The sequence below is a fragment of the Drosophila montana genome, unplaced genomic scaffold, assembly GCF_035044405.1.
Source record: "Drosophila montana isolate Dmon_TW-CO22-7 unplaced genomic scaffold, ASM3504440v1 contig_2127_1, whole genome shotgun sequence".
In the NCBI taxonomy this organism is placed as follows: domain Eukaryota; kingdom Metazoa; phylum Arthropoda; class Insecta; order Diptera; family Drosophilidae; genus Drosophila; species Drosophila montana.
Genome location: NW_026997035.1, coordinates 1,135,299 through 1,154,369, shown reverse-complemented (window position 1 = coordinate 1,154,369; position 19,071 = coordinate 1,135,299). Strand labels below are relative to the sequence as shown.

Below are 19,071 nucleotides of genomic sequence, written 5' to 3'. Positions count from 1 at the left end.
TCCATATCGTTTAAACAAAAACAAAGGCACTAAAGAAGCCAAAAGGCAGCAGCAATGAAATGTTTTCACATATTAAAATTTATTGTTAACTCTTATGATTCACAAGAAAACTAATATATGAAAAATTCTTTTACGACTTTAGAGAATTTCATGCAAATGCAAAGCACTTGGATTTCTGTGCGTATATTTTTATACCCTTTAGAGGATATTATAATTTTGTCATAAAATGTGTAACGCATAGGAGAAGACATCTTTAAGCCCATAAAGTATATATATATTCTAGATCAGCAGCAAGAACCTAGTTGATTTAGCCATCAGTCGAATCAAGATATCTTGACTAAGCTCGGCATTTATAAGTCTCACTATACCCCCTACATTTTTTACAAAATCCTATCAACATCGGACCACTATATGATATAGCTGCCTGAGGAAGGATCGTGGTAGGATCTAATATGACATAATATTCTGTTTTCCAACATATTTTCACAAAAAGTAATTGTCTAAATCTTCGGCGAGCCGACGATATCCTTACATACGCGAAATATATTAACCTAGGTCCCAAGGCATGCTGCGTGCTAGAACTGCTTGCGAATTATAAGCCCAAACGCATTTAGCTTGCTTTAGCAATCGCTTCTTATGCATATTTTGTGCTTTGAATCGTATATGAGCTCTCACTGGTCTATTTATAGCACTAAGCTAAGCCCACTTGGACAGCTGAAAGCTGAAATGCGTCTGTCTAGGCTCTTTATGCCGTGGCTTACATGCATCAATGCTTTTGCTTTTGCTTTTGCCTTTTGCCACAGCACCATAAATTGCGCCGCCGCCTCCAAAGTGCGTAAATACGAGCAGCTCTCGGAGCTGGTCTCAATACCATAATTTGTGGCGGTCCCCCCCTTTTTCCCGGTTGCGTTGTCAACTGACGTAAATTACTTCAAGGACGCACAGTAACCCGCGCTGCAAAAAGCAGACACACCAGACAGTTATAATAATAAAAGACGACAACATGAACCAGATGGAGAGAGCGAGAGAGAGAGAGAGAGAGGAGTCGGGAGGCAGAACCAGAATAAGAGCAAGTCGAGTCGACTCGCTCAATAAAAATCACTGACCATCAACAATGTGGCTGATATTTAATAAGTCTGCAGTTCCAGAGACGACGACGACGACGACGACGACAACAACACAAAGCGAAAAGCCCGGAGACAGCTAGCCAAGCTAGGGGGTACTCAGGCGGGGCATTCAATGGAAATGGTTATGGCTGAGGATGTGTCGCACCAGTCGGGGGCTGCTGCATAACAAGTTGTATACAAGCTGTACAACATGTTGATAATGTAATAACAATAACAATAAAATTGTATATATAAGCCAGACCAGACAATGATATAGCCCCCCGCCCCCCATTCCATGCACAGACTGCAGATCTCAGCTAAAAACGAATGCGCGTACTGCATATTTGACTTTTCACACAGCCACAAGGTCATTAGCAACAAATTTTAAAGAGCAAATCTACGATTCTCTCATGAAAAAATGTTTCGAATGTCGAATTTTTCATATTTTTCACACAACATTTAATTAAAAACTTCCTGTTACAAACTTTTTCAGCTCGCACAAAACTCCAACAAGAACTGCACTTGAACAAAGTTTATAAAAATACCTTTTTTTCCTGCGTACGAGCAACGCTTGAGTGAGTGCATTAATCAGAAGTTGAAGTGCGGCAACAAGGCATCAGGTACAGCACAATGAGATGCTGTAATCGATATAGCGTAGCAAGACTGATTGCATTGATGCCAAACTTCATAACAAAAGCAAAGCTTCTAAAACAATGTCTATTGTTGAGGCAGTCTCGCTTTACTACAACTAAGTATATTGGGCAAAGGCAGCCGTTCGTTCTATTTATATGCTAACACGCTGCGTTGCCAAGTTTCACGATTTACAGCAATTTAAGGGGCAGAGCTTTGTTATTATTAATTTGAATTTTTGTCCTGCTTTAATAAAGAGCGCAAGTTTTACTTGAGCAACTTTAACGTTTATGTTTATGCTTCGCCTTGTTGTCTAGCTTGAGCTTCTTTAACATTATTGCCAGATTTTACTTTGTATTCGGTATATTTGCGCTGTTGCTGTACTTCACCTGACCATTGCATAAGCAATGCATATTCTTAACACGTTGTTGCCTTTAGTATGCTTTGCATTGTTGTCGCATTTCACTTGTTATAAAAACGCAGTGCCACCTTCACAATGTTGCAAACTTCACATTGCATTAACTCCTTGCTATGTTGTCAAATTTCACCTGATATAGTTGATAGCGCTCTGCTGTTAGCACTGTATACAATTTTGCTAGACTTCTTCTTCACACACTCGCGCACACACACACACACATACACGCACATTCACTGCTCAACTTTTTGCTATGGTCACACTGTCAAAGGCATTTCGCTTGGAGACAGCTAGCAGAACAATCGCCGTTGCGACTTTTGTTAAGCTTTTTTCACTGAAACTTCTTCATCTATTTTAGCTTTTTACGAGTGTGTGTGAGTGTGTGTGAATGTGTGTGTAGTGTGTTTGTTAATGGCTTCACTCCACTGCCATTTGTTTTAGCGCTCCATTGTTTTTGTTCGTCTTCTGGAATACATCAACTTTTTTTCCACACACGGTGCCACACAGCCTGTACTAGCCGCGCCCACACTTCGCCCCTTTTGTCCACTGCTAAACACTTTAATATGTTGTTGAGTGTTGCCGCGGCAGTGTTGGTAAACGAGTTGTGAAGCGAATGGCGCATAAAAACAGCGACGCAATGTGCAAAGTGCAATAAAAGAGCCAACCGAACATGTCGAACATATGTTGGCTATAAAAATCCAACTGTAAACAAAGCGAGGCGTCTCTGAATGTGTGTGTGTGTGTGTGTGTTCGTGTGTGTGTATGCAAACATGTGCATGATTAAAGGCGCATAAAAACGGAATATGACAGCACAGACATGACATGCGAAGAATGAGAGGAAGAGGGCTAAAGAGAAAATGATATATTGTGTGTAGCCTGCATTTTGTGCTGCATAGTTCAAGGCGCGCGCTACAAAGCATATCAAAGTCAAAACTGCTGCTAAACTATCCAACTGAAAGCCTGGTACGCAGCTCGTGAATCAGTGTGACCAGCACTGGAAGGCATTCAATAGATTTTGTGCTAACTACGGGCACTCCGTCAATGTTGTATGTGCACTAAAAATTGATCATAAAATATATAAAGCTATATTTATTGGCTTATGTTTGTTTAACTACTAAAATGGGCAGGCAAAAGTATAATATAATCCCAAAATATACAATCTGTTGTATTGATATATTTATAAAATGTCAAAGGTTTCTTCTTGTATAAAAGATCATTTGGCTCTTTTTTTCTCTTTATCTCTTACCTATTTTATTTGAAACAAGACCTTGTTTTGCTTTGTACAGCATACCTTTCTTCGAACTAATCAAAATGGCGACCATTTCAAGTGCTGTATAATGCCGTCCACTTGATGTCGCCCGCGTCGATGTCATGTCAAATGCACATTTTTCCTTGAACTCGACAAACGGAAACGGAAACCATTGCAAATACTTTCGTTTACCTTCGAGCAGTGTCTTTCTTTCCTTCTCCGTCTCCATCTCGCGTTCTCTTTCTCCCTCTCTAGCTATCGCTCTCTGTCCTGGGTGGCAGCCATTTTTAAAATTGCAGACGCCATAAAATGGCGTCATTTGGCTGGGAAGCGGCAACATTTATATGTAAATTAGTGGCGCATTCTTCTTGAATTAAGTTTAGGCAGTTGCAGCACAACAAAACGCATTAAATACTTTGGCCCAAACCCTCTGGCGCCCTTCCCCCCCCTTTGAGCAACCATCAACCCTTAGCACAGTCTCCTGCAAAGCCAAGGTATAAGACCAAAGGTCATGCGACGACCCTCGCCAAATGTCGACCTGTGCTTTAAGTAGGTTAAAAACCATGTTCAGCCCTGTGATGTGCTGCAGCGCAATGCAACCCTGTGGTCAGCACACAGTTGGGGGTGTAAGGGCTGCCACCCGTGCCACCCTCTCCCCGCCCATTCCATGGCCTAAGCATGCCAACGAACTGAAAAAAAAATCAATTTTTTTTTTTTGTAGCCGCTTTTTATTCGTGCCTAACAACTGAGAAACTCGTGCAAAATATATTGCAGCCTTGCACTAGAACCCTTTGCTTTACCAAGCGGTTTACCAGCCCCTACCCACAGCGCCCCTCCCCCTACCGCTCAAAAATCACTCTAAGAGAGCCCAGAGAGCACTGGCAGTGCATTTGCCATGCGCTGCTTCTGGTACAGTTTTTCAACTCCAGCTAACAAACTGGCGCCCGGCCAATGCAGGCGGCACCCTCCTAGATATTTAATGCCCGTACCCCCGTACCCCAATCCATTCACAAATTCAGCTTCATGTTCATGTTGGACTTAAAGCTAAAGCCAAAGCCAAAGCCAAGGTAGAGTAGTTCGTGCGCTGGTTGGAGGCATTTGTGGCAACTGGCTTTTGCATTTTAGGGTTGCTATGGCTATAGGCTCGTAATGTTTTGGCCTCAACACGTTTTGAGTTAGGGTCGTCAGCCCTATTTATTTAATCGGCTGTGTGGCCCCTGTAGGGCTATTGGTCAACAATGGATATGGAAAAATGTGTCAATGGAATGATTTTTGATTTGCTTTTTGTCACTTGTGCCAGCGGGGGGCAGGGATAATTTGTAAGGGGTTGCTAGGAAAATGTAAAAGCAATTCGGAATTGGAAATACAAATAACTGAGATTTGTATTTTAATAAAAAATAATTAAAAAGTATATATTACGCAAATATTTTAACAAGTAGAGTGTGCACATGCAATCCACGCGCGATCCACAAGCGTTCCACTTTAGAACAATAAACCAAAGATTGCATTTAATAATTTAAATATTAATACGACCAAAAACTTTGCTTGTTTTACTGAAATTCTCATTATTAAAAGTTATTAAATAAGGGTCTTATTGTAGAATTCACATGCATTCCACGTATGTTTCACGTACATTTCACTTAAATTAAACATTTAAACACTTAACACAGCGAAATAGTTCTTAAATAGCTTTTTCCAATCATGTTTGTCTATATATAGACAGATATAAATATATATATATATATATATATATATGATTCATGCGCCGACATTCGCAATGAATTTGCAGCCATTGAATTGCAATGCATTCGAATTCGAATTTAAAATACAATTCCGAATACAAATCACACACATTTAAAATGATTCGCACGAATTTTCGAAACAGCAAAAAAAATCTCTGACGAGACGTTTTGTTTGATTTTTCATATAGATGATACGAGATGAGATATTGATATAGTACACATGTATGTGTGAATGTGCATGTGTGCAGCTGTGCATGCGTGTGTGTGTGTGTTTTCTGTTTATATTGTAGCTACAACTCAACTGCAAATCGTACAAGCAAACAAGCCAGCAACTTTCTGTTGTTGTTGCTTTTGTTGTTTTTGTTGCCCCATCGCCATCGTCAGACTTTTTCATGACTTTCAGTCGACTAGATATCAACTTGCTAATATAGCAGCGGCGCGGCGGCGGAGAGGAGTTGGGCGCTGCAGAAGATGGCAACTGGGATGGGGTATGGTGACTACAAAGAGCGCCTGGCCACTTGCATACTCACATATTTATTTTGCTGCGCTGCAGCTAAAGGCGCTATTTGCACAGCGAGCCCCCCTCCAGCGCCTCACATGCACACACACACACACACAAAAAGCCGCTTAAAAATATGCATTGAAGCAAGCACAAAAAGCAAAGCAAAAGCAAAAAAAAAAACTGTTGCCATAGAATACGACGACTAGAGTAGAACACAAAATAATAAAACAAAAAAAAAAGACATGATAAAAAATTTTCATTTCTTGGCATAGAACAAAAAAGCACGCAAAACGGACGAGCAGAAAGCAGAAAACAGAAGGGAGAACTTACCTATACCACGCTCAAACTGTGTGTGACATGCAATTCACACACACACATACACGCAGCAAACAAACAGAACTGCATAGCACAAACGCTGGCAGCGCTGCTTGCAGTGACAGTGGCAATGCCAAAGGCAAAGGCAAACTGCATATTCGAGGCCTACATCAACATTTTTCTGCTTTGCAACAAGGGCGCGCTCCCAGAGAGCGCACTCAACAAACACTGTTACAGCAGGCGAGAGAGTGAACAGTAGAGGCAGCGAGAGCGAGAGAGCGCTCGCCCGCTGAATGCATATGTAAGGTGCTACGTTGCTACGGTGCTTGCATGTATTAGTGCTTGAGCGCCAGCGCAGCGGCTGCTGTGCATGTTGTTTGGCGGCTGGCCGCGGCGACGTCGACTGCAGTTTCCCAGTATGTGTTGTGCTCTCGTGGCCATAGCTATGGCTTCTGTTGCTCTTGCTGTCGCTGCCCCCAGCTCTGCCGCTTCCGCTGCCTCCGTCTCTGTTGCCGCGTAGCTTTCGGACGTTTACATGGATTATGTGGGTATGTAGTGCGGCGCAGCGTTGTGCCGAGACCGAGACCGAGAGACGACCAAGCAAGCACAATAACACAATGAACTCCAAATGTGGGCAGAGGCCGGGCTCAGCTTTTGAATGGTGTGGAGTGAATGAGAGGGATGCATGGAGGCCGCCGCTGGGCTGTCTTTTGTGTTTTGTTTTTGTACATTGCTTGGCGTCTATATATATGCTTTTTTTTTTACTTCTTTCTTCCTTTCTACTCTTTTCCTCTTTATTTTTCCCATTGCCCGCCTTTGTTTTGTTACTTCATGGCGTTCTTTGGCGCTGTGCGAGTTGGAAAAATGGCTTTTCATAGTGAAAAATGAAATGTGGCTCTGTGATTGTGTGCTCTTGTTGTTGTTCTTGTTGTTGCTGTAGCCTTTGTATTTTGTATATGAAATATAATAACTCATCTGGCTGATGCGTTACACTGGAGCGCACCTCCAGCCTGAGGTAATTGCAAACGCAAAATGGCGGCCAATAACTGCTGACGCGCAACTAGCCGTAGCAGCTGCTCTAGCGCCACCTGGCGCCAACCACAATGTGCTCGATTATAAATGTACTCAAAACATCCACAAATTGACTTTTCGGTTTGACTGTAATTCCGTCTGTGCATATTAAATGGAAATTTGTTGGATATTATCTTTGAAATTGGGATAAAAAGAAAGTGTTGCCGAGATTAACAATTTAACTCGAAACATATCTGTTTCATTGGCATATGATCCACATAAATAATAATGTAAGGAGTTCTCCCAAAAGAGAGGAAATTTATGATCCTCAAATGTATTTGTTTTCTGTTTTTTTAGGAATTTAGCGCACTTCAGAGATTAAATACTTCCCTGATAAATGCAACAAAGATTCTTTTGAAACCGTAGCGATTCAAATAAAGTTGCTTTTCGTATACGATCCATACACGATCCACAATAATATATAAAATATATAAGATATTTTGGACAAAAAACTACTTTTAAAACTCCACAATCTAGTTGCCATACGAGCCTTATGCGGTCTACACACAGTCCACACGCAATCCACAAGCTCCTTAAGTTTAATCCAAAAGGTATGTGCCAGCTTATTTTAATATGTTTTTTTTGTGTATCTGCCACCAAATTTCGCTAACGTTGGGCATTTAAAGCACAAACATATCAAATAGGATCCACAAGATTATCTTATGGGCTTCATTAGAAAAGTCTTTTTACGGCTTTCATTAAAAAACTTGTTAACTTTCTTAAATTTAGTTTAACCAACAAACCACAAATACTAAACTTAATATCTTCAATCTAAAGCCCAAAGCTTAAGCTCTTAGGTTTCCCAATTTAAAGTTTTTTAAGGCTGTAATCAATATTCTTGCAATTTCTAATCATGGAAATTCCATAAAATTGAAGCTATCAGCGGCAAGTTTAAGCTTGTCATGGCTCGAACAGGGCGATTAAAATAAGTTGCTTAGTTGTTGTTGTTGTTGTTGTTGTTGTTGCACAGCTCAAACAAGCCATGAAAATGCCAAACATTGCATGACGTTGTCAGCGATAAAACAACGCCTAGGGAGCCACACACAGGCACACACACACACACATAATAATTGTGTGCGGTTGGTCAGGTTTTTACTTTTTTTTTCTGCTGCTGCAGCTTTTGTTGTTGTTGCTGCTGCTGTTGCTGCTGCTGTTGTTGCTACACACTTTTTCTTTGCCGCAACAGCAATTTACTGCATTTTTCATTTACCATGCGAGCGGCACACACACTCGCACACACACTCGCACATGCCACACGCTGCACGTTGCACGCTGCAGTGAAAATTTTGCAGTCAAGTTGGCGTCGCCGCTGAAGCAGACGAAGTTTGCATGACGCCGCACTTTATTTCATTTTATTTAGCGCGAGTTTTTTTTTTTTTTTACTTCTTGTGGCAGTGAAATTGAAACGAGGCACAGGGAAAGTGGGCGCGGCGGGTGCCAGAGGCGCGCAGCCAGCCAGCGAACGGGCGAACGGGCGTACGGGGCGTATGCGCAATATATCATTGCAGCACAGAAGAAGAAAAAAAAAACTGTGTTATGTCGACAATGCACCGCGTTGCACTCACCATGCACCATGTGGCATAGGTGGTTTTTTGGGTGGCAAAGCTTTTGCACTTGTGCCCAAGTGTTTTGCTGCTCGGCTGTGTCTTGGGGCTTTGGCTTCTTAGTCGAGTGTCTTGCTGTTAAGCTGGTCGCCTTGCTGCCTGCCACAGCCACAGCCGCTGCCTGCTGCCTGCTGCCTGCCGCACGCAGTTGTAGTTGCAGCAACGCCTCTTTGTCGTATCTTTTTTATCTACTTGGGACGCGCCTCCATTCGCCCATCTATGCAACCATCCAACCATCAGGCTGCCCGATTATGACTGTCTTTGCACACAACAACTTGCACTTGATATGCTTTTTGTCGCATGCCACCTCTGCCCGGCCCCTGCCCCACGCTCTCTTAATGTGTGCCCTGAACGTGACTATTTGTATAATGTGTCTGAGCCAGCGCTCTTCAGAGTCCACAGTCCACAGTTTCCTGTCGGGGCACAAGTCAAAATCAAAATATAATCGATACAACTTGAATATTGTATTCTCAACTAACTACTTATATATAGATTTACCACATGCGATCCACACAAAAATTCTATCAAAACTATCGTCAAATTGACATCGATTAGTAATCATTTTCAAATGTTATCCTCATATCATACACATACAATCCACATACTTAAAACAGCAACTTATTAAAGGAAAGTAGACATGTTCTGAATGGGATCCACACCCAATACAGAAGTAACAGTTCCGGTCGAAATATTTGTTCTATGCTCTTATATTTTACACATAGCATGCACATAGGATCCACATCAACACTTCACAGTTAATCCTCTGACATTCATCTAAGTCAAACTTATTTTATGATAAACATTTATTTAGTTATGATATGTTCTCTTCACGGAATCCACACATAATCCACACGGAATCCACGTGTCAATAAACTTTGGTAAATATAGGTTACTGTTCTGAAATTGAATATGCAATTTTAAAGAACTGTCAGCCCTAATTTCTAGAACCTCACATAGGTTCCTCATGGAACACTCTTTAAAACCCTTCAATTCATCTAAATCCAAAATATTCAATGAAAGAATTTCCTATACATAGAGTACATATAAAATCCACAGAGTATCGTTAAGATATTTGTTAAGCATGAAAGCATAGAATCGACCTGTGATTTATTTATATATTACGCCTTTTTCCAGTATCCCACATAGGATCTACAGAGAATCCACATTTGATATTTTTAATATTGGAATTGTTAAATTATAGATTGATAGAGTTTCTAGAACTGAGGCCCTTCAAGAATTTTCTACTTTTTTTTGCGGATTTGTTTAGGTCTATATTTTTTCTTTATTTAATCCATTTCTGCCTAGTCGATTTCTTTGTATGCGATGATTGCTGCGCGACTTTGAGCGTACGTTAATTGAATTTTAAATTTTTGTTGGTTGGATTTTGTATGTTGCCCGCTTAGAGACCCCGTTTGCAGATACGAAAAAAACAGATACAGATACAGATACAGATACAGATACAGATACAGATACAGATACAGCTATTTGGAGCTGGATGTATATATATATATATGTGTGTGTATTCTGATGTAGATATACAGCTAGACAGAGTTTACATAGGGGGGAGCTTGGTGACAGTCTCTCGATATATTTTTTTTTGCGCATGCAAATTTAAAATACAACGAACGCTCAAATCCCCTCAGCTGATCAAAATTTATTTATTTGGGTCTAATGTTTTATGTAAGACAATACAAAGAAAAAAAAAAGAAACAAGAAGAACAGCAACAATAAATCGATTTATATTAAAAATTCACGGAAATCGTGAGTTAAAAAAGAGGAACAAATAAAACGAAATTGAATTTTGTATTCGTAATTTTATTAATTTAAATTTGTATTTAATTTGGCTCGAATGTGCTTTGCAGGTCGCGATGATCTCTCGCCCTCGAGCAGCCTCAACGGCTACTCCGCCAACGAGGGCTGCGATGCGAAGAAGAGCAAGAAGGGTCCGGCGCCGCGGCTGCAGGAGGAGCTGTGCCTGGTCTGCGGCGACCGGGCCTCCGGCTATCATTACAACGCGCTCACCTGCGAGGGCTGCAAGGGCTTCTTTCGGCGCAGCGTGACCAAGAACGCGCACTATTGCTGCAAATTTGGGCGGGCCTGCGAGATGGACATGTACATGAGGCGCAAGTGCCAGGAGTGCCGGCTGAAGAAGTGCCTGGCCGTCGGCATGCGGCCGGAGTGCGTTGTGCCGGAGAATCAGTGCGCGATGAAGCGGCGCGAGAAGAAGGCCCAAAAGGAGAAGGACAAGGTCTCCAGTTCGCCCAGCTCCCAGCACAGCGCTGGCGGTGCCGCCGGTCCACTGCTTGGCACCCATGACTACGTCAAGAAGGAGATACTCGACCTCATGACGTGCGAGGCACCGCAGCATGCCACAATTCCGGTAGGTCCCATTAACCATGAACACCACATTTCGATAACTCGATACTCATTTTTATCTTAATCGATAAATCCCTCAATACCAGCTACTACCTGATGATATTTTGGCCGAGTGTCAAGCGCGCAATATACCTCCATTAACGTTCAATCAATTGGCCGTTATATATAAATTAATTTGGTATCAGGATGGCTACGAGCAGCCATCCGAAGAGGATCTCAAGCGTATTATGGTAAGTAGCATGTCAATAATAATCGATAACTTGGCATTATGTTCCCTTAAACAACACATAAATCTGACAAATAATTTTGTTTAATATGGGAAGTCCCTAAATATAATAATTCAGCTCAAAATTAGGCAAATAGTTTCATGGAAAATTTCAAATAATTTCCTTAAATATAAGGGTATTCCCTAAATATACTTAAATTCAACATACAAATTGACAAATAATATACTGAAACTCAATACATATATCTGGCAAATATCTTGATATTATATATACATATTCCTTTAATTTAATAAAACCCAACGCTTTATTTGAACACTCCCTAAATATACTGAAATTCATCTGATAAAATTGTCATATAATTTTACATTATAAAGGTATTCCCTAAATATACTAGAATTAAATTTTTTTTTAATATTAATGCTACTCCAGCAAATTGATTACAAATTTAATTTATGGCATATATTTTCTCTCCTCCCTTAATCACGCGTGTAGAGTCAACCGGATGAGAATGAGAGTCAGACGGATGTCAGTTTTCGGCACATCACCGAGATAACCATACTCACGGTGCAGTTGATAGTGGAGTTTGCGAAAGGATTACCAGCGTTTACAAAGATACCCCAAGAGGATCAGATCACGTTACTCAAGGTGAGTATCTAGTCGGAATGGAATGAGCCAATCCAATCGATCAACGATATATTTATCGATAACGATAAATCCATATCCATATTTGCAGGCCTGCTCATCGGAAGTGATGATGTTGCGCATGGCCCGACGCTACGATCACAACTCCGACTCGATATTCTTTGCGAACAATCGATCGTACACACGCGACTCGTACAAGATGGCCGGAATGGCGGATAATATTGAGGATCTGCTGCATTTCTGCCGTCAAATGTTCTCAATGAAGGTGGACAATGTGGAATATGCGCTACTCACTGCCATTGTGATCTTCTCCGATCGGCCGGGCCTGGAGAAGGCCCAGCTGGTTGAGGCGATACAGAGCTATTACATCGACACGCTACGCATTTATATACTCAATCGCCATTGCGGCGACTCCATGAGTCTCGTCTTCTACGCCAAACTGCTCTCCATACTCACCGAGCTGCGCACGCTGGGCAACCAGAATGCCGAGATGTGTTTCTCGCTCAAGCTCAAGAATCGCAAGCTGCCCAAGTTTCTTGAAGAGATCTGGGACGTGCATGCCATACCGCCCTCGGTGCAATCCCATCTGCAGGCCCAGCAGGAGGAGCAGGAGCGTCGGGCCGAGCGCATGCGCGGCGCCGTCGGTGGCGCCATCACGGCTGGCCTCGATGCCGATTCGGCGTCCACATCCTCGCAAGCGGCCCTCGCGGCAGCGGCACAACAACAGCAACAGCATCAACAGCAACAGCACCAACAGCTCCATGCGCTGCCCGGCCACACGCTGCCGCTGCCGCTGCCGCTGCCGCCGCCGCCACCGCCAGGCAGCGGCGGCTCCGTGTCAGCAGTTAGCACCAGCAGCGATTACATCGGCGGTGGCGGTGCCATGGGACCCACCACAGCAGCAGCCAGCTCCAGCACCAGCATCACGGCCGCGGTCCCGGCGAGCTCCACAACAGCTGCGGTGGCCAATGGCGGCGGCGCCAATGTCAGCATGTATGCCAATACGCAGACGGCGCTGGCCCTCATGGGCGTGCCCCTCAAATCGGAGCACTCGACGACCACCGCATAGCCCCTGCTGGAAGCCATGGGCATGGGCATGGGCATGGGCGTAGGCGTGGGCGTGGGCGTGGGCAGTCTACTGTTGGGCGGCAGCATTATTGAGTGAATTTCGGGCGGGGCGTGGCAGCTGTATACAACAAACACACACACACACACACACACACACAGACAGGCAGACAGACAGGCAAGCCTGTACCGTTAGGCGCTTTTATAATAGATTCAACCGATTTGTATATAGCCGGAGAAACTGTAAAATTTTGCATATTCAAAATAGTTTTTTTTTTTTACCCAGCTACATAAAAAAACGGCGTGTGGATTTAATAAACAAGTGCGTAACGGCACAGTTGCCTGATCTGATCTATATATATATATATATATCTCACAAGAGATATATGCAGCATGAAAATCTGAGTTAATAGAAGAAGAAAGAAAAACAGAGCAAAACATTTTTGAGTAAGCGTAAAATGCAGTTATTTAGTGTTAAGCCTGCAAATATTAGACCTAAGGCATTATGAATATATACAAAATTATTATAAAACACAAACACAAACACATCTAAAATTATATAACAAACAAATTCTTAACAAAAACAGAGAATGCTTAAAACATAAATAAATAAAAACACATAACAAATTACAAAACTGTAAAAGAAAGTCAAGCAAATGCAAAAGGCATAGAATTTATGCAGTTAAATACAACAACAAAAAATACCTTAAAATATATATATATATATATATATAAATATATATATATATATGCTACAATATATAATTAATAAAAATTGTATTAAATTTTCTTTTGTTAATTTCCAGCCCCGAAAAATCGGACAAAAGCAAATGCTAATTTCTGCTAAATTCAATGCCTGTCAAACGGTCATGCAAAAGAAAATAAAAAACAAAAGAGAATAAAGATTGTTTATATTTTAAAAATATATAAAAAATAAAACAGTAAACTTTATATATAATATTAAAAAAAAACAGAAACAAAAAACAAGCATGTGTATAATATGTAAAACTAACTGTACATCTAATTCAAAAGCAGCGAGTAAATCTGATTTAAACACCTTGAACTATAAACAAAATACTTATTAATTAACAACTAATGACAGCAACTAATCTTAAGTTACACAATTCGCAACCCAACTCTAAACAAAACTAAAACTAAATCTAAACAAAAAACAAAAAAAAAACACGCAAAACTTGGACTGATTTTATAAATATTTTTTTAATCATATTAACTGAGTAAAAAACAACTGTATAAAATGCTAACAAATGTTTAACACAATGAAATGGCTAAAAACGACATTTATTTTAATTATGCCCTCCTTATATATTTTTTTATTAACACAAAAAATGAGAATTTACATTTATTAAGCGCCGTCGTTTTTAATACAATTCACACAGTTACATTTTCTTTTTAATTTTCCTATAAAACAATTGGCGAAATTGTAAAAACTTTGTAAACAACAAAAAAGAAAAAGTGATTGGAGTTTTACTCAAATTTAAAAGGCATTAAAGGTATTAAATTAAAAATTTTAAAAATTGAATTCATTAAACTCACCTTTTGGCTGACAGAAAACAACAACATTTTCAATCACTTGGCACACACATCCACACACACACACACACACACACACCAAAAGACTTCAATATTAATTTATAAATTAAACATTTAAATTCGAAAATTTATAAATACTTGTAAATTATATAGCAATTAAATTTTATTGAAAAAAACCATTTGGCATAATCAAAATTTTGTTTTTAAACAAAAAAAAAAACAATCGTGCAAAATATATATTTTTGGCAATTTTTTTAAACTTATTTGGAATTTGTTTAATGCAATTTAATTAATTTTTTGTATACTTTTTTTTTATCGTTTTTTGCTGATTTTGCTTTTGAATTGTAAAAACGAAAAAAGAGTAAAAAATTGTTGGCCTTATTTTAACTTAAATCAAATTTATTCTAATTTTAGTAGCGATTTGTAAAATACGACAAAAAAAAAATAATAAACACAAACATAAAAAACAAAAAACATATGTAAAATTTAAACAAACCTTTTTTAATTGTGTATAAAAGTGGCAGAGAAATTTTTGAAATGTGCAATTTTTTATTTTTACTACTATTATTATAATTATTATGCTAATTAAATATATATACATATAATTTTCGCATATAGTACACACACACACACACTCACACTGACACATACACATTTAAGTAAATTTAATTTATAAACATTGAATTTTGTATACAACAATTGAAAATAGCAAAGCAACATATATAAAATATAAACAATTAGAACTTAAATGGTTTAAATTCAATTATTTGTTATCTGCACAGTAAAAATGGAAGCAAAAACAACAAAAACACAGTGAATAATTTAACTATTATGCATATAATTAATACAACCTATTAGTGAAAGAAACAACCGAAAAAAAACAAAACATAAACAAAACTCACTCTTAAGTTTCTTTATTATAAATACACTTGATTTTATATTTAAGCTTTTTTTAGTCTGCCTAACGCGCGTTTAATTATTATACATAATTTGTTTTGTAGTTTTACAATAATGTAAAAAAACAACAAGGAAAAGTCTATCTTAATATAAATAATTTTTACTATTTTACGTAAATACGAAAATGGAACAACAACAAAACAAAAATATACACAATATACATGAAAATATGTTGAACAACAAAAAAAAAACCAAGCATAAACAGAAGTGTGTTTTTCTTTTTTATTTTATTATAATTTCTCTGTAATTAATAATTTGCTTTTGAAGAATTGGCAAAAGTTTGAAGTTGAGCGGGAAGGCGATATGTAAGCAAAGACTCGTTAGAATAAGTATCGATAAATCGATAAGTCGATAAATAACGTGCAGAATTTGAATGAAATTCGCATATGCGAAGCAAACGGCTGTGAAGTTGGCTTTTCACCGAATGTGTGTGGTAATAAGAAATTATAATGAAAACGATATTGGAAAAGCAAACTATGAAACTATTTTTTTCTTTCGGAATATAAAAGAAAATTGACAGAATGAGAGTGTGCAGTATTGCGAAACAGCTTGGGTTAAGAAATGGAAATTGACTTTAGTTATTTTTGTAGTAGTCCAAGTTTTAGTTATGCCAATTGGAAAACTAGAAAAACAAAAACAAACAGAAATGATTTTAAAATGGGTGAAACCTTAGAGTAGAGCCCAAGAAAAATAATTGAAACATAAGACGCGCTATAAAATAGCTTTAGATGATACAAAATAATTTGCTAAAAACGTTTTAAGTAATTCATTAATTCTAAATTCTAATATATATATAAAAACATAATGCAAAAAAAAAAAAAAAAAAGTACTTAAACAGGCTGATGTCATGTCAAGTGTGAATAAAATATAAGTTAAGTAACCAAAAAAGTAACCCTAAAAATTAATAATAATACCAATTAAACTCCTCGCGCCCTCGCTAAAACATTTCTTTCAACTTTGATAATACCATAATACACTTATAAATTATCCAAAAAGAAATATGAAATAAAAAGAACCTATACCTAAGCCAAACTGTAAATATGTATGTACGTAACTCTCGCTCGATATGAAGCATTATGACAAGCAACAAATACGAAACATACAAAAAAAGCAACCTGACAAAATTATAAAGATGAACATAAGGTATATAAATAAAGTAACAACTTGTTGAGATATCCATTCATATAATATGACTAACAAAGCATAAGAAACGAAACGAAACGAAAAGAAAAGAAACAAAAAGCAAATCGTTATGTAGATTTTTGAAATTCATGAAAACGAAAATGAAATGATTGAAAAACGAGAAGTTTATTTAATTTTTATGCACTGTTTTCTGTTACGTGTAACTTGTAACTTGTAACTTGTTTTGCCCATAACTACTTACATACCTACTTACGCCTAGAAGATATGTCTATGATCCGGAAAAACGAAAGTAAACCTCCCCCATATTAAGCACACAGCTAAGCCTAAACCTTAAAAGGAAGCAAAATTATACGAGAGTTTTGTGTTCAACTTGTAGATATTGATCCTGAATTGAAAACTACCTCAAACGAAACATTCAAATGAAACACGATTGAAAGGTTTTTGAGCATTAATAATAAACGTAACTACAAGCGAGACCTTAGCAGCAGCAGCTAACCACAAATATACATACATTTAAAGTACATACAATATGAACTTTGTTTTTCCTTCAAGTCTCTAACCAAAGCACAAAAAAACCAAACAATGTCAAAGAAAGCAATTTAATTATCCCAACTTTCAGTTCGATAATATGATAACAAAACTCCTAACGCCTTTTTAGAGGTACCTGTTTTGCAGCACTCGATGGTTAGCAGGTGGCAAATCATAAATCTAAATGAAAATAAATAAAAAAAAAAACAAACAAACAAAGAAATCACACTGCATATTTTTTCACACAAGATTAGTCTCGAAAATATTGAACGAAATTTCTATTGAGCCGATCTTGTGCAAAAATAACAATATTGCTTCTCCAATCACAAAATGTACGCTAAAACGAGTTAAGTTTTAAGTTGTGTAGTTTTCTCACTGCCAAAATTGACAAAACAAAAACCAAAAAAAAACAACATATAAAAATACAAATACAATAAAATATCTAATCATACAGATTTACGTTATTATTAGAGATACAAAAATAGACGAAAATGTCAATATGTCAAATTTCATTTGCAATGTGTAGCAATCAGTAATATACGAACGAGTACATAATTATCTACGATATATAGAATTACCAAAAACACAAGTTCAAGTCTACGATCGATACGAGTAAAAACTAAATACATTTAAAATTTAAAATAACGAGAACGAGAACGAGATGCAGATGCAGATGCAGAAACAACGCACATTATTCCAATGAAGTTAGCTGGATAGATATACTTTTTTGAAACTAGAAGAAGCTGACCCGGAAAAATACAACTTAAAACTGAATTGATGGCATTTTAGTGTTACGAGAAAAAAAAAAAACAAAAAATAATTAAAGCAGTAACAAAAATAATATATATTCAATTACATATTCTAAATAAAAAGCAGACAAACAACACAAGATACGTAAACGGAAACGACAACTTGAAGGGATTTTAAATTAAAAAAACACAAACAAAATCAGCATTTGATAAAACTCTTTTCCCCTAATTGTTATTCTTATTGGTTGGCTCTGAAATTCTATGGTTGAATGTTTTTGATTTAAACGCTACACTGCCAAAAGAAAAACCCTTAAGTTATATATCTTAGCTCCTATTGCAAGCAGCAAGTCTTATAGAGATAGGTTATAAAGTTGGAAGGAATCTGGCGCGTGCCTGCTTTAAGTATCAACACGTTTTTAATTTGGCAAGTTTTCGAGTTTTGTTTATTGCTTTTTACGATTTTCGAAAGCCGTATTTAATTAAAATGAGAGAGATGTAGAGATTGTTAGAATTTAAACCGAACAAACAATTACAAAATGCATACTTAATTATGATTATATATGATTATACTTATTATCAAGCATATAAAATATTTGGTACACTAACACAAGAGGTTAGCTTGTTGTTTATTGAGAACTTAAGGTGCATTGATCTATCTACATAGACATACTTATACTTATACTTGCCTACTCGTAAGTACATCTATCAAACTGACATTTAGTTTTGAACTTTCATTACTTTCATTCAAATCAACAATTATGTATTGCTAAAACAAAACAAACAAATAACACTTGAACTTAAACGAAAAATTACAAAACCAAAAAAAAAAAACAACTTTTATACTTCGAGTATAACTTGACTTAAGTTTCAGAAAAGGTATATATATATATATACATTAACAGATATGTACAAGTTAATGTAGTTTGCTATTTATGTGTAACTTTTGGGCGATCGAGTGGCAGCGCATTAACTAAAACTGAGTAATATGCAAGTCTACGGCGCATATAAATACATTTTTGAAATTAATTACATACATTAAAGATCTACATAGGCTTAGAGACTACACAGACACTTTAAATAGTTTTAAAACTAAGCTGTACATATACGTATAAATATAATATAATAACAAAAGTCTATATATACGATATATATGAAACGTGTAATAAAATAAAAAATATATATATATATATTTAAAATAT

The 19,071-nt window shown here is 37.7% G+C and overlaps 1 protein-coding gene across 5 annotated transcripts in view; it reads left to right on the top strand.

Annotated features, from left to right (window-relative positions):
* EcR (Ecdysone receptor) overlaps positions 1 to 15,244 on the top strand; it is a 131,147-nt gene extending 115,903 nt beyond the window's left edge. For 4 of the 5 annotated variants that reach the window (XM_064680667.1, XM_064680665.1, XM_064680666.1 and 1 more), the window contains 4 exons: positions 10,497 to 11,014; positions 11,097 to 11,240; positions 11,730 to 11,882; positions 11,971 to 15,244. In XM_064680667.1, the coding sequence (XP_064536737.1) occupies positions 10,497 to 11,014; positions 11,097 to 11,240; positions 11,730 to 11,882; positions 11,971 to 12,948 (1,793 nt within the window). In that variant the 3' untranslated portion in view covers positions 12,949 to 15,244. Of the gene's footprint in view, positions 1 to 6,479; positions 6,508 to 10,496; positions 11,015 to 11,096; positions 11,241 to 11,729; positions 11,883 to 11,970 lie in introns of those variants that run through there. The other variant, XM_064680668.1, reaches the window with a different exon arrangement.
* Positions 15,245 to 19,071: the final 3,827 nt, after the last annotated feature.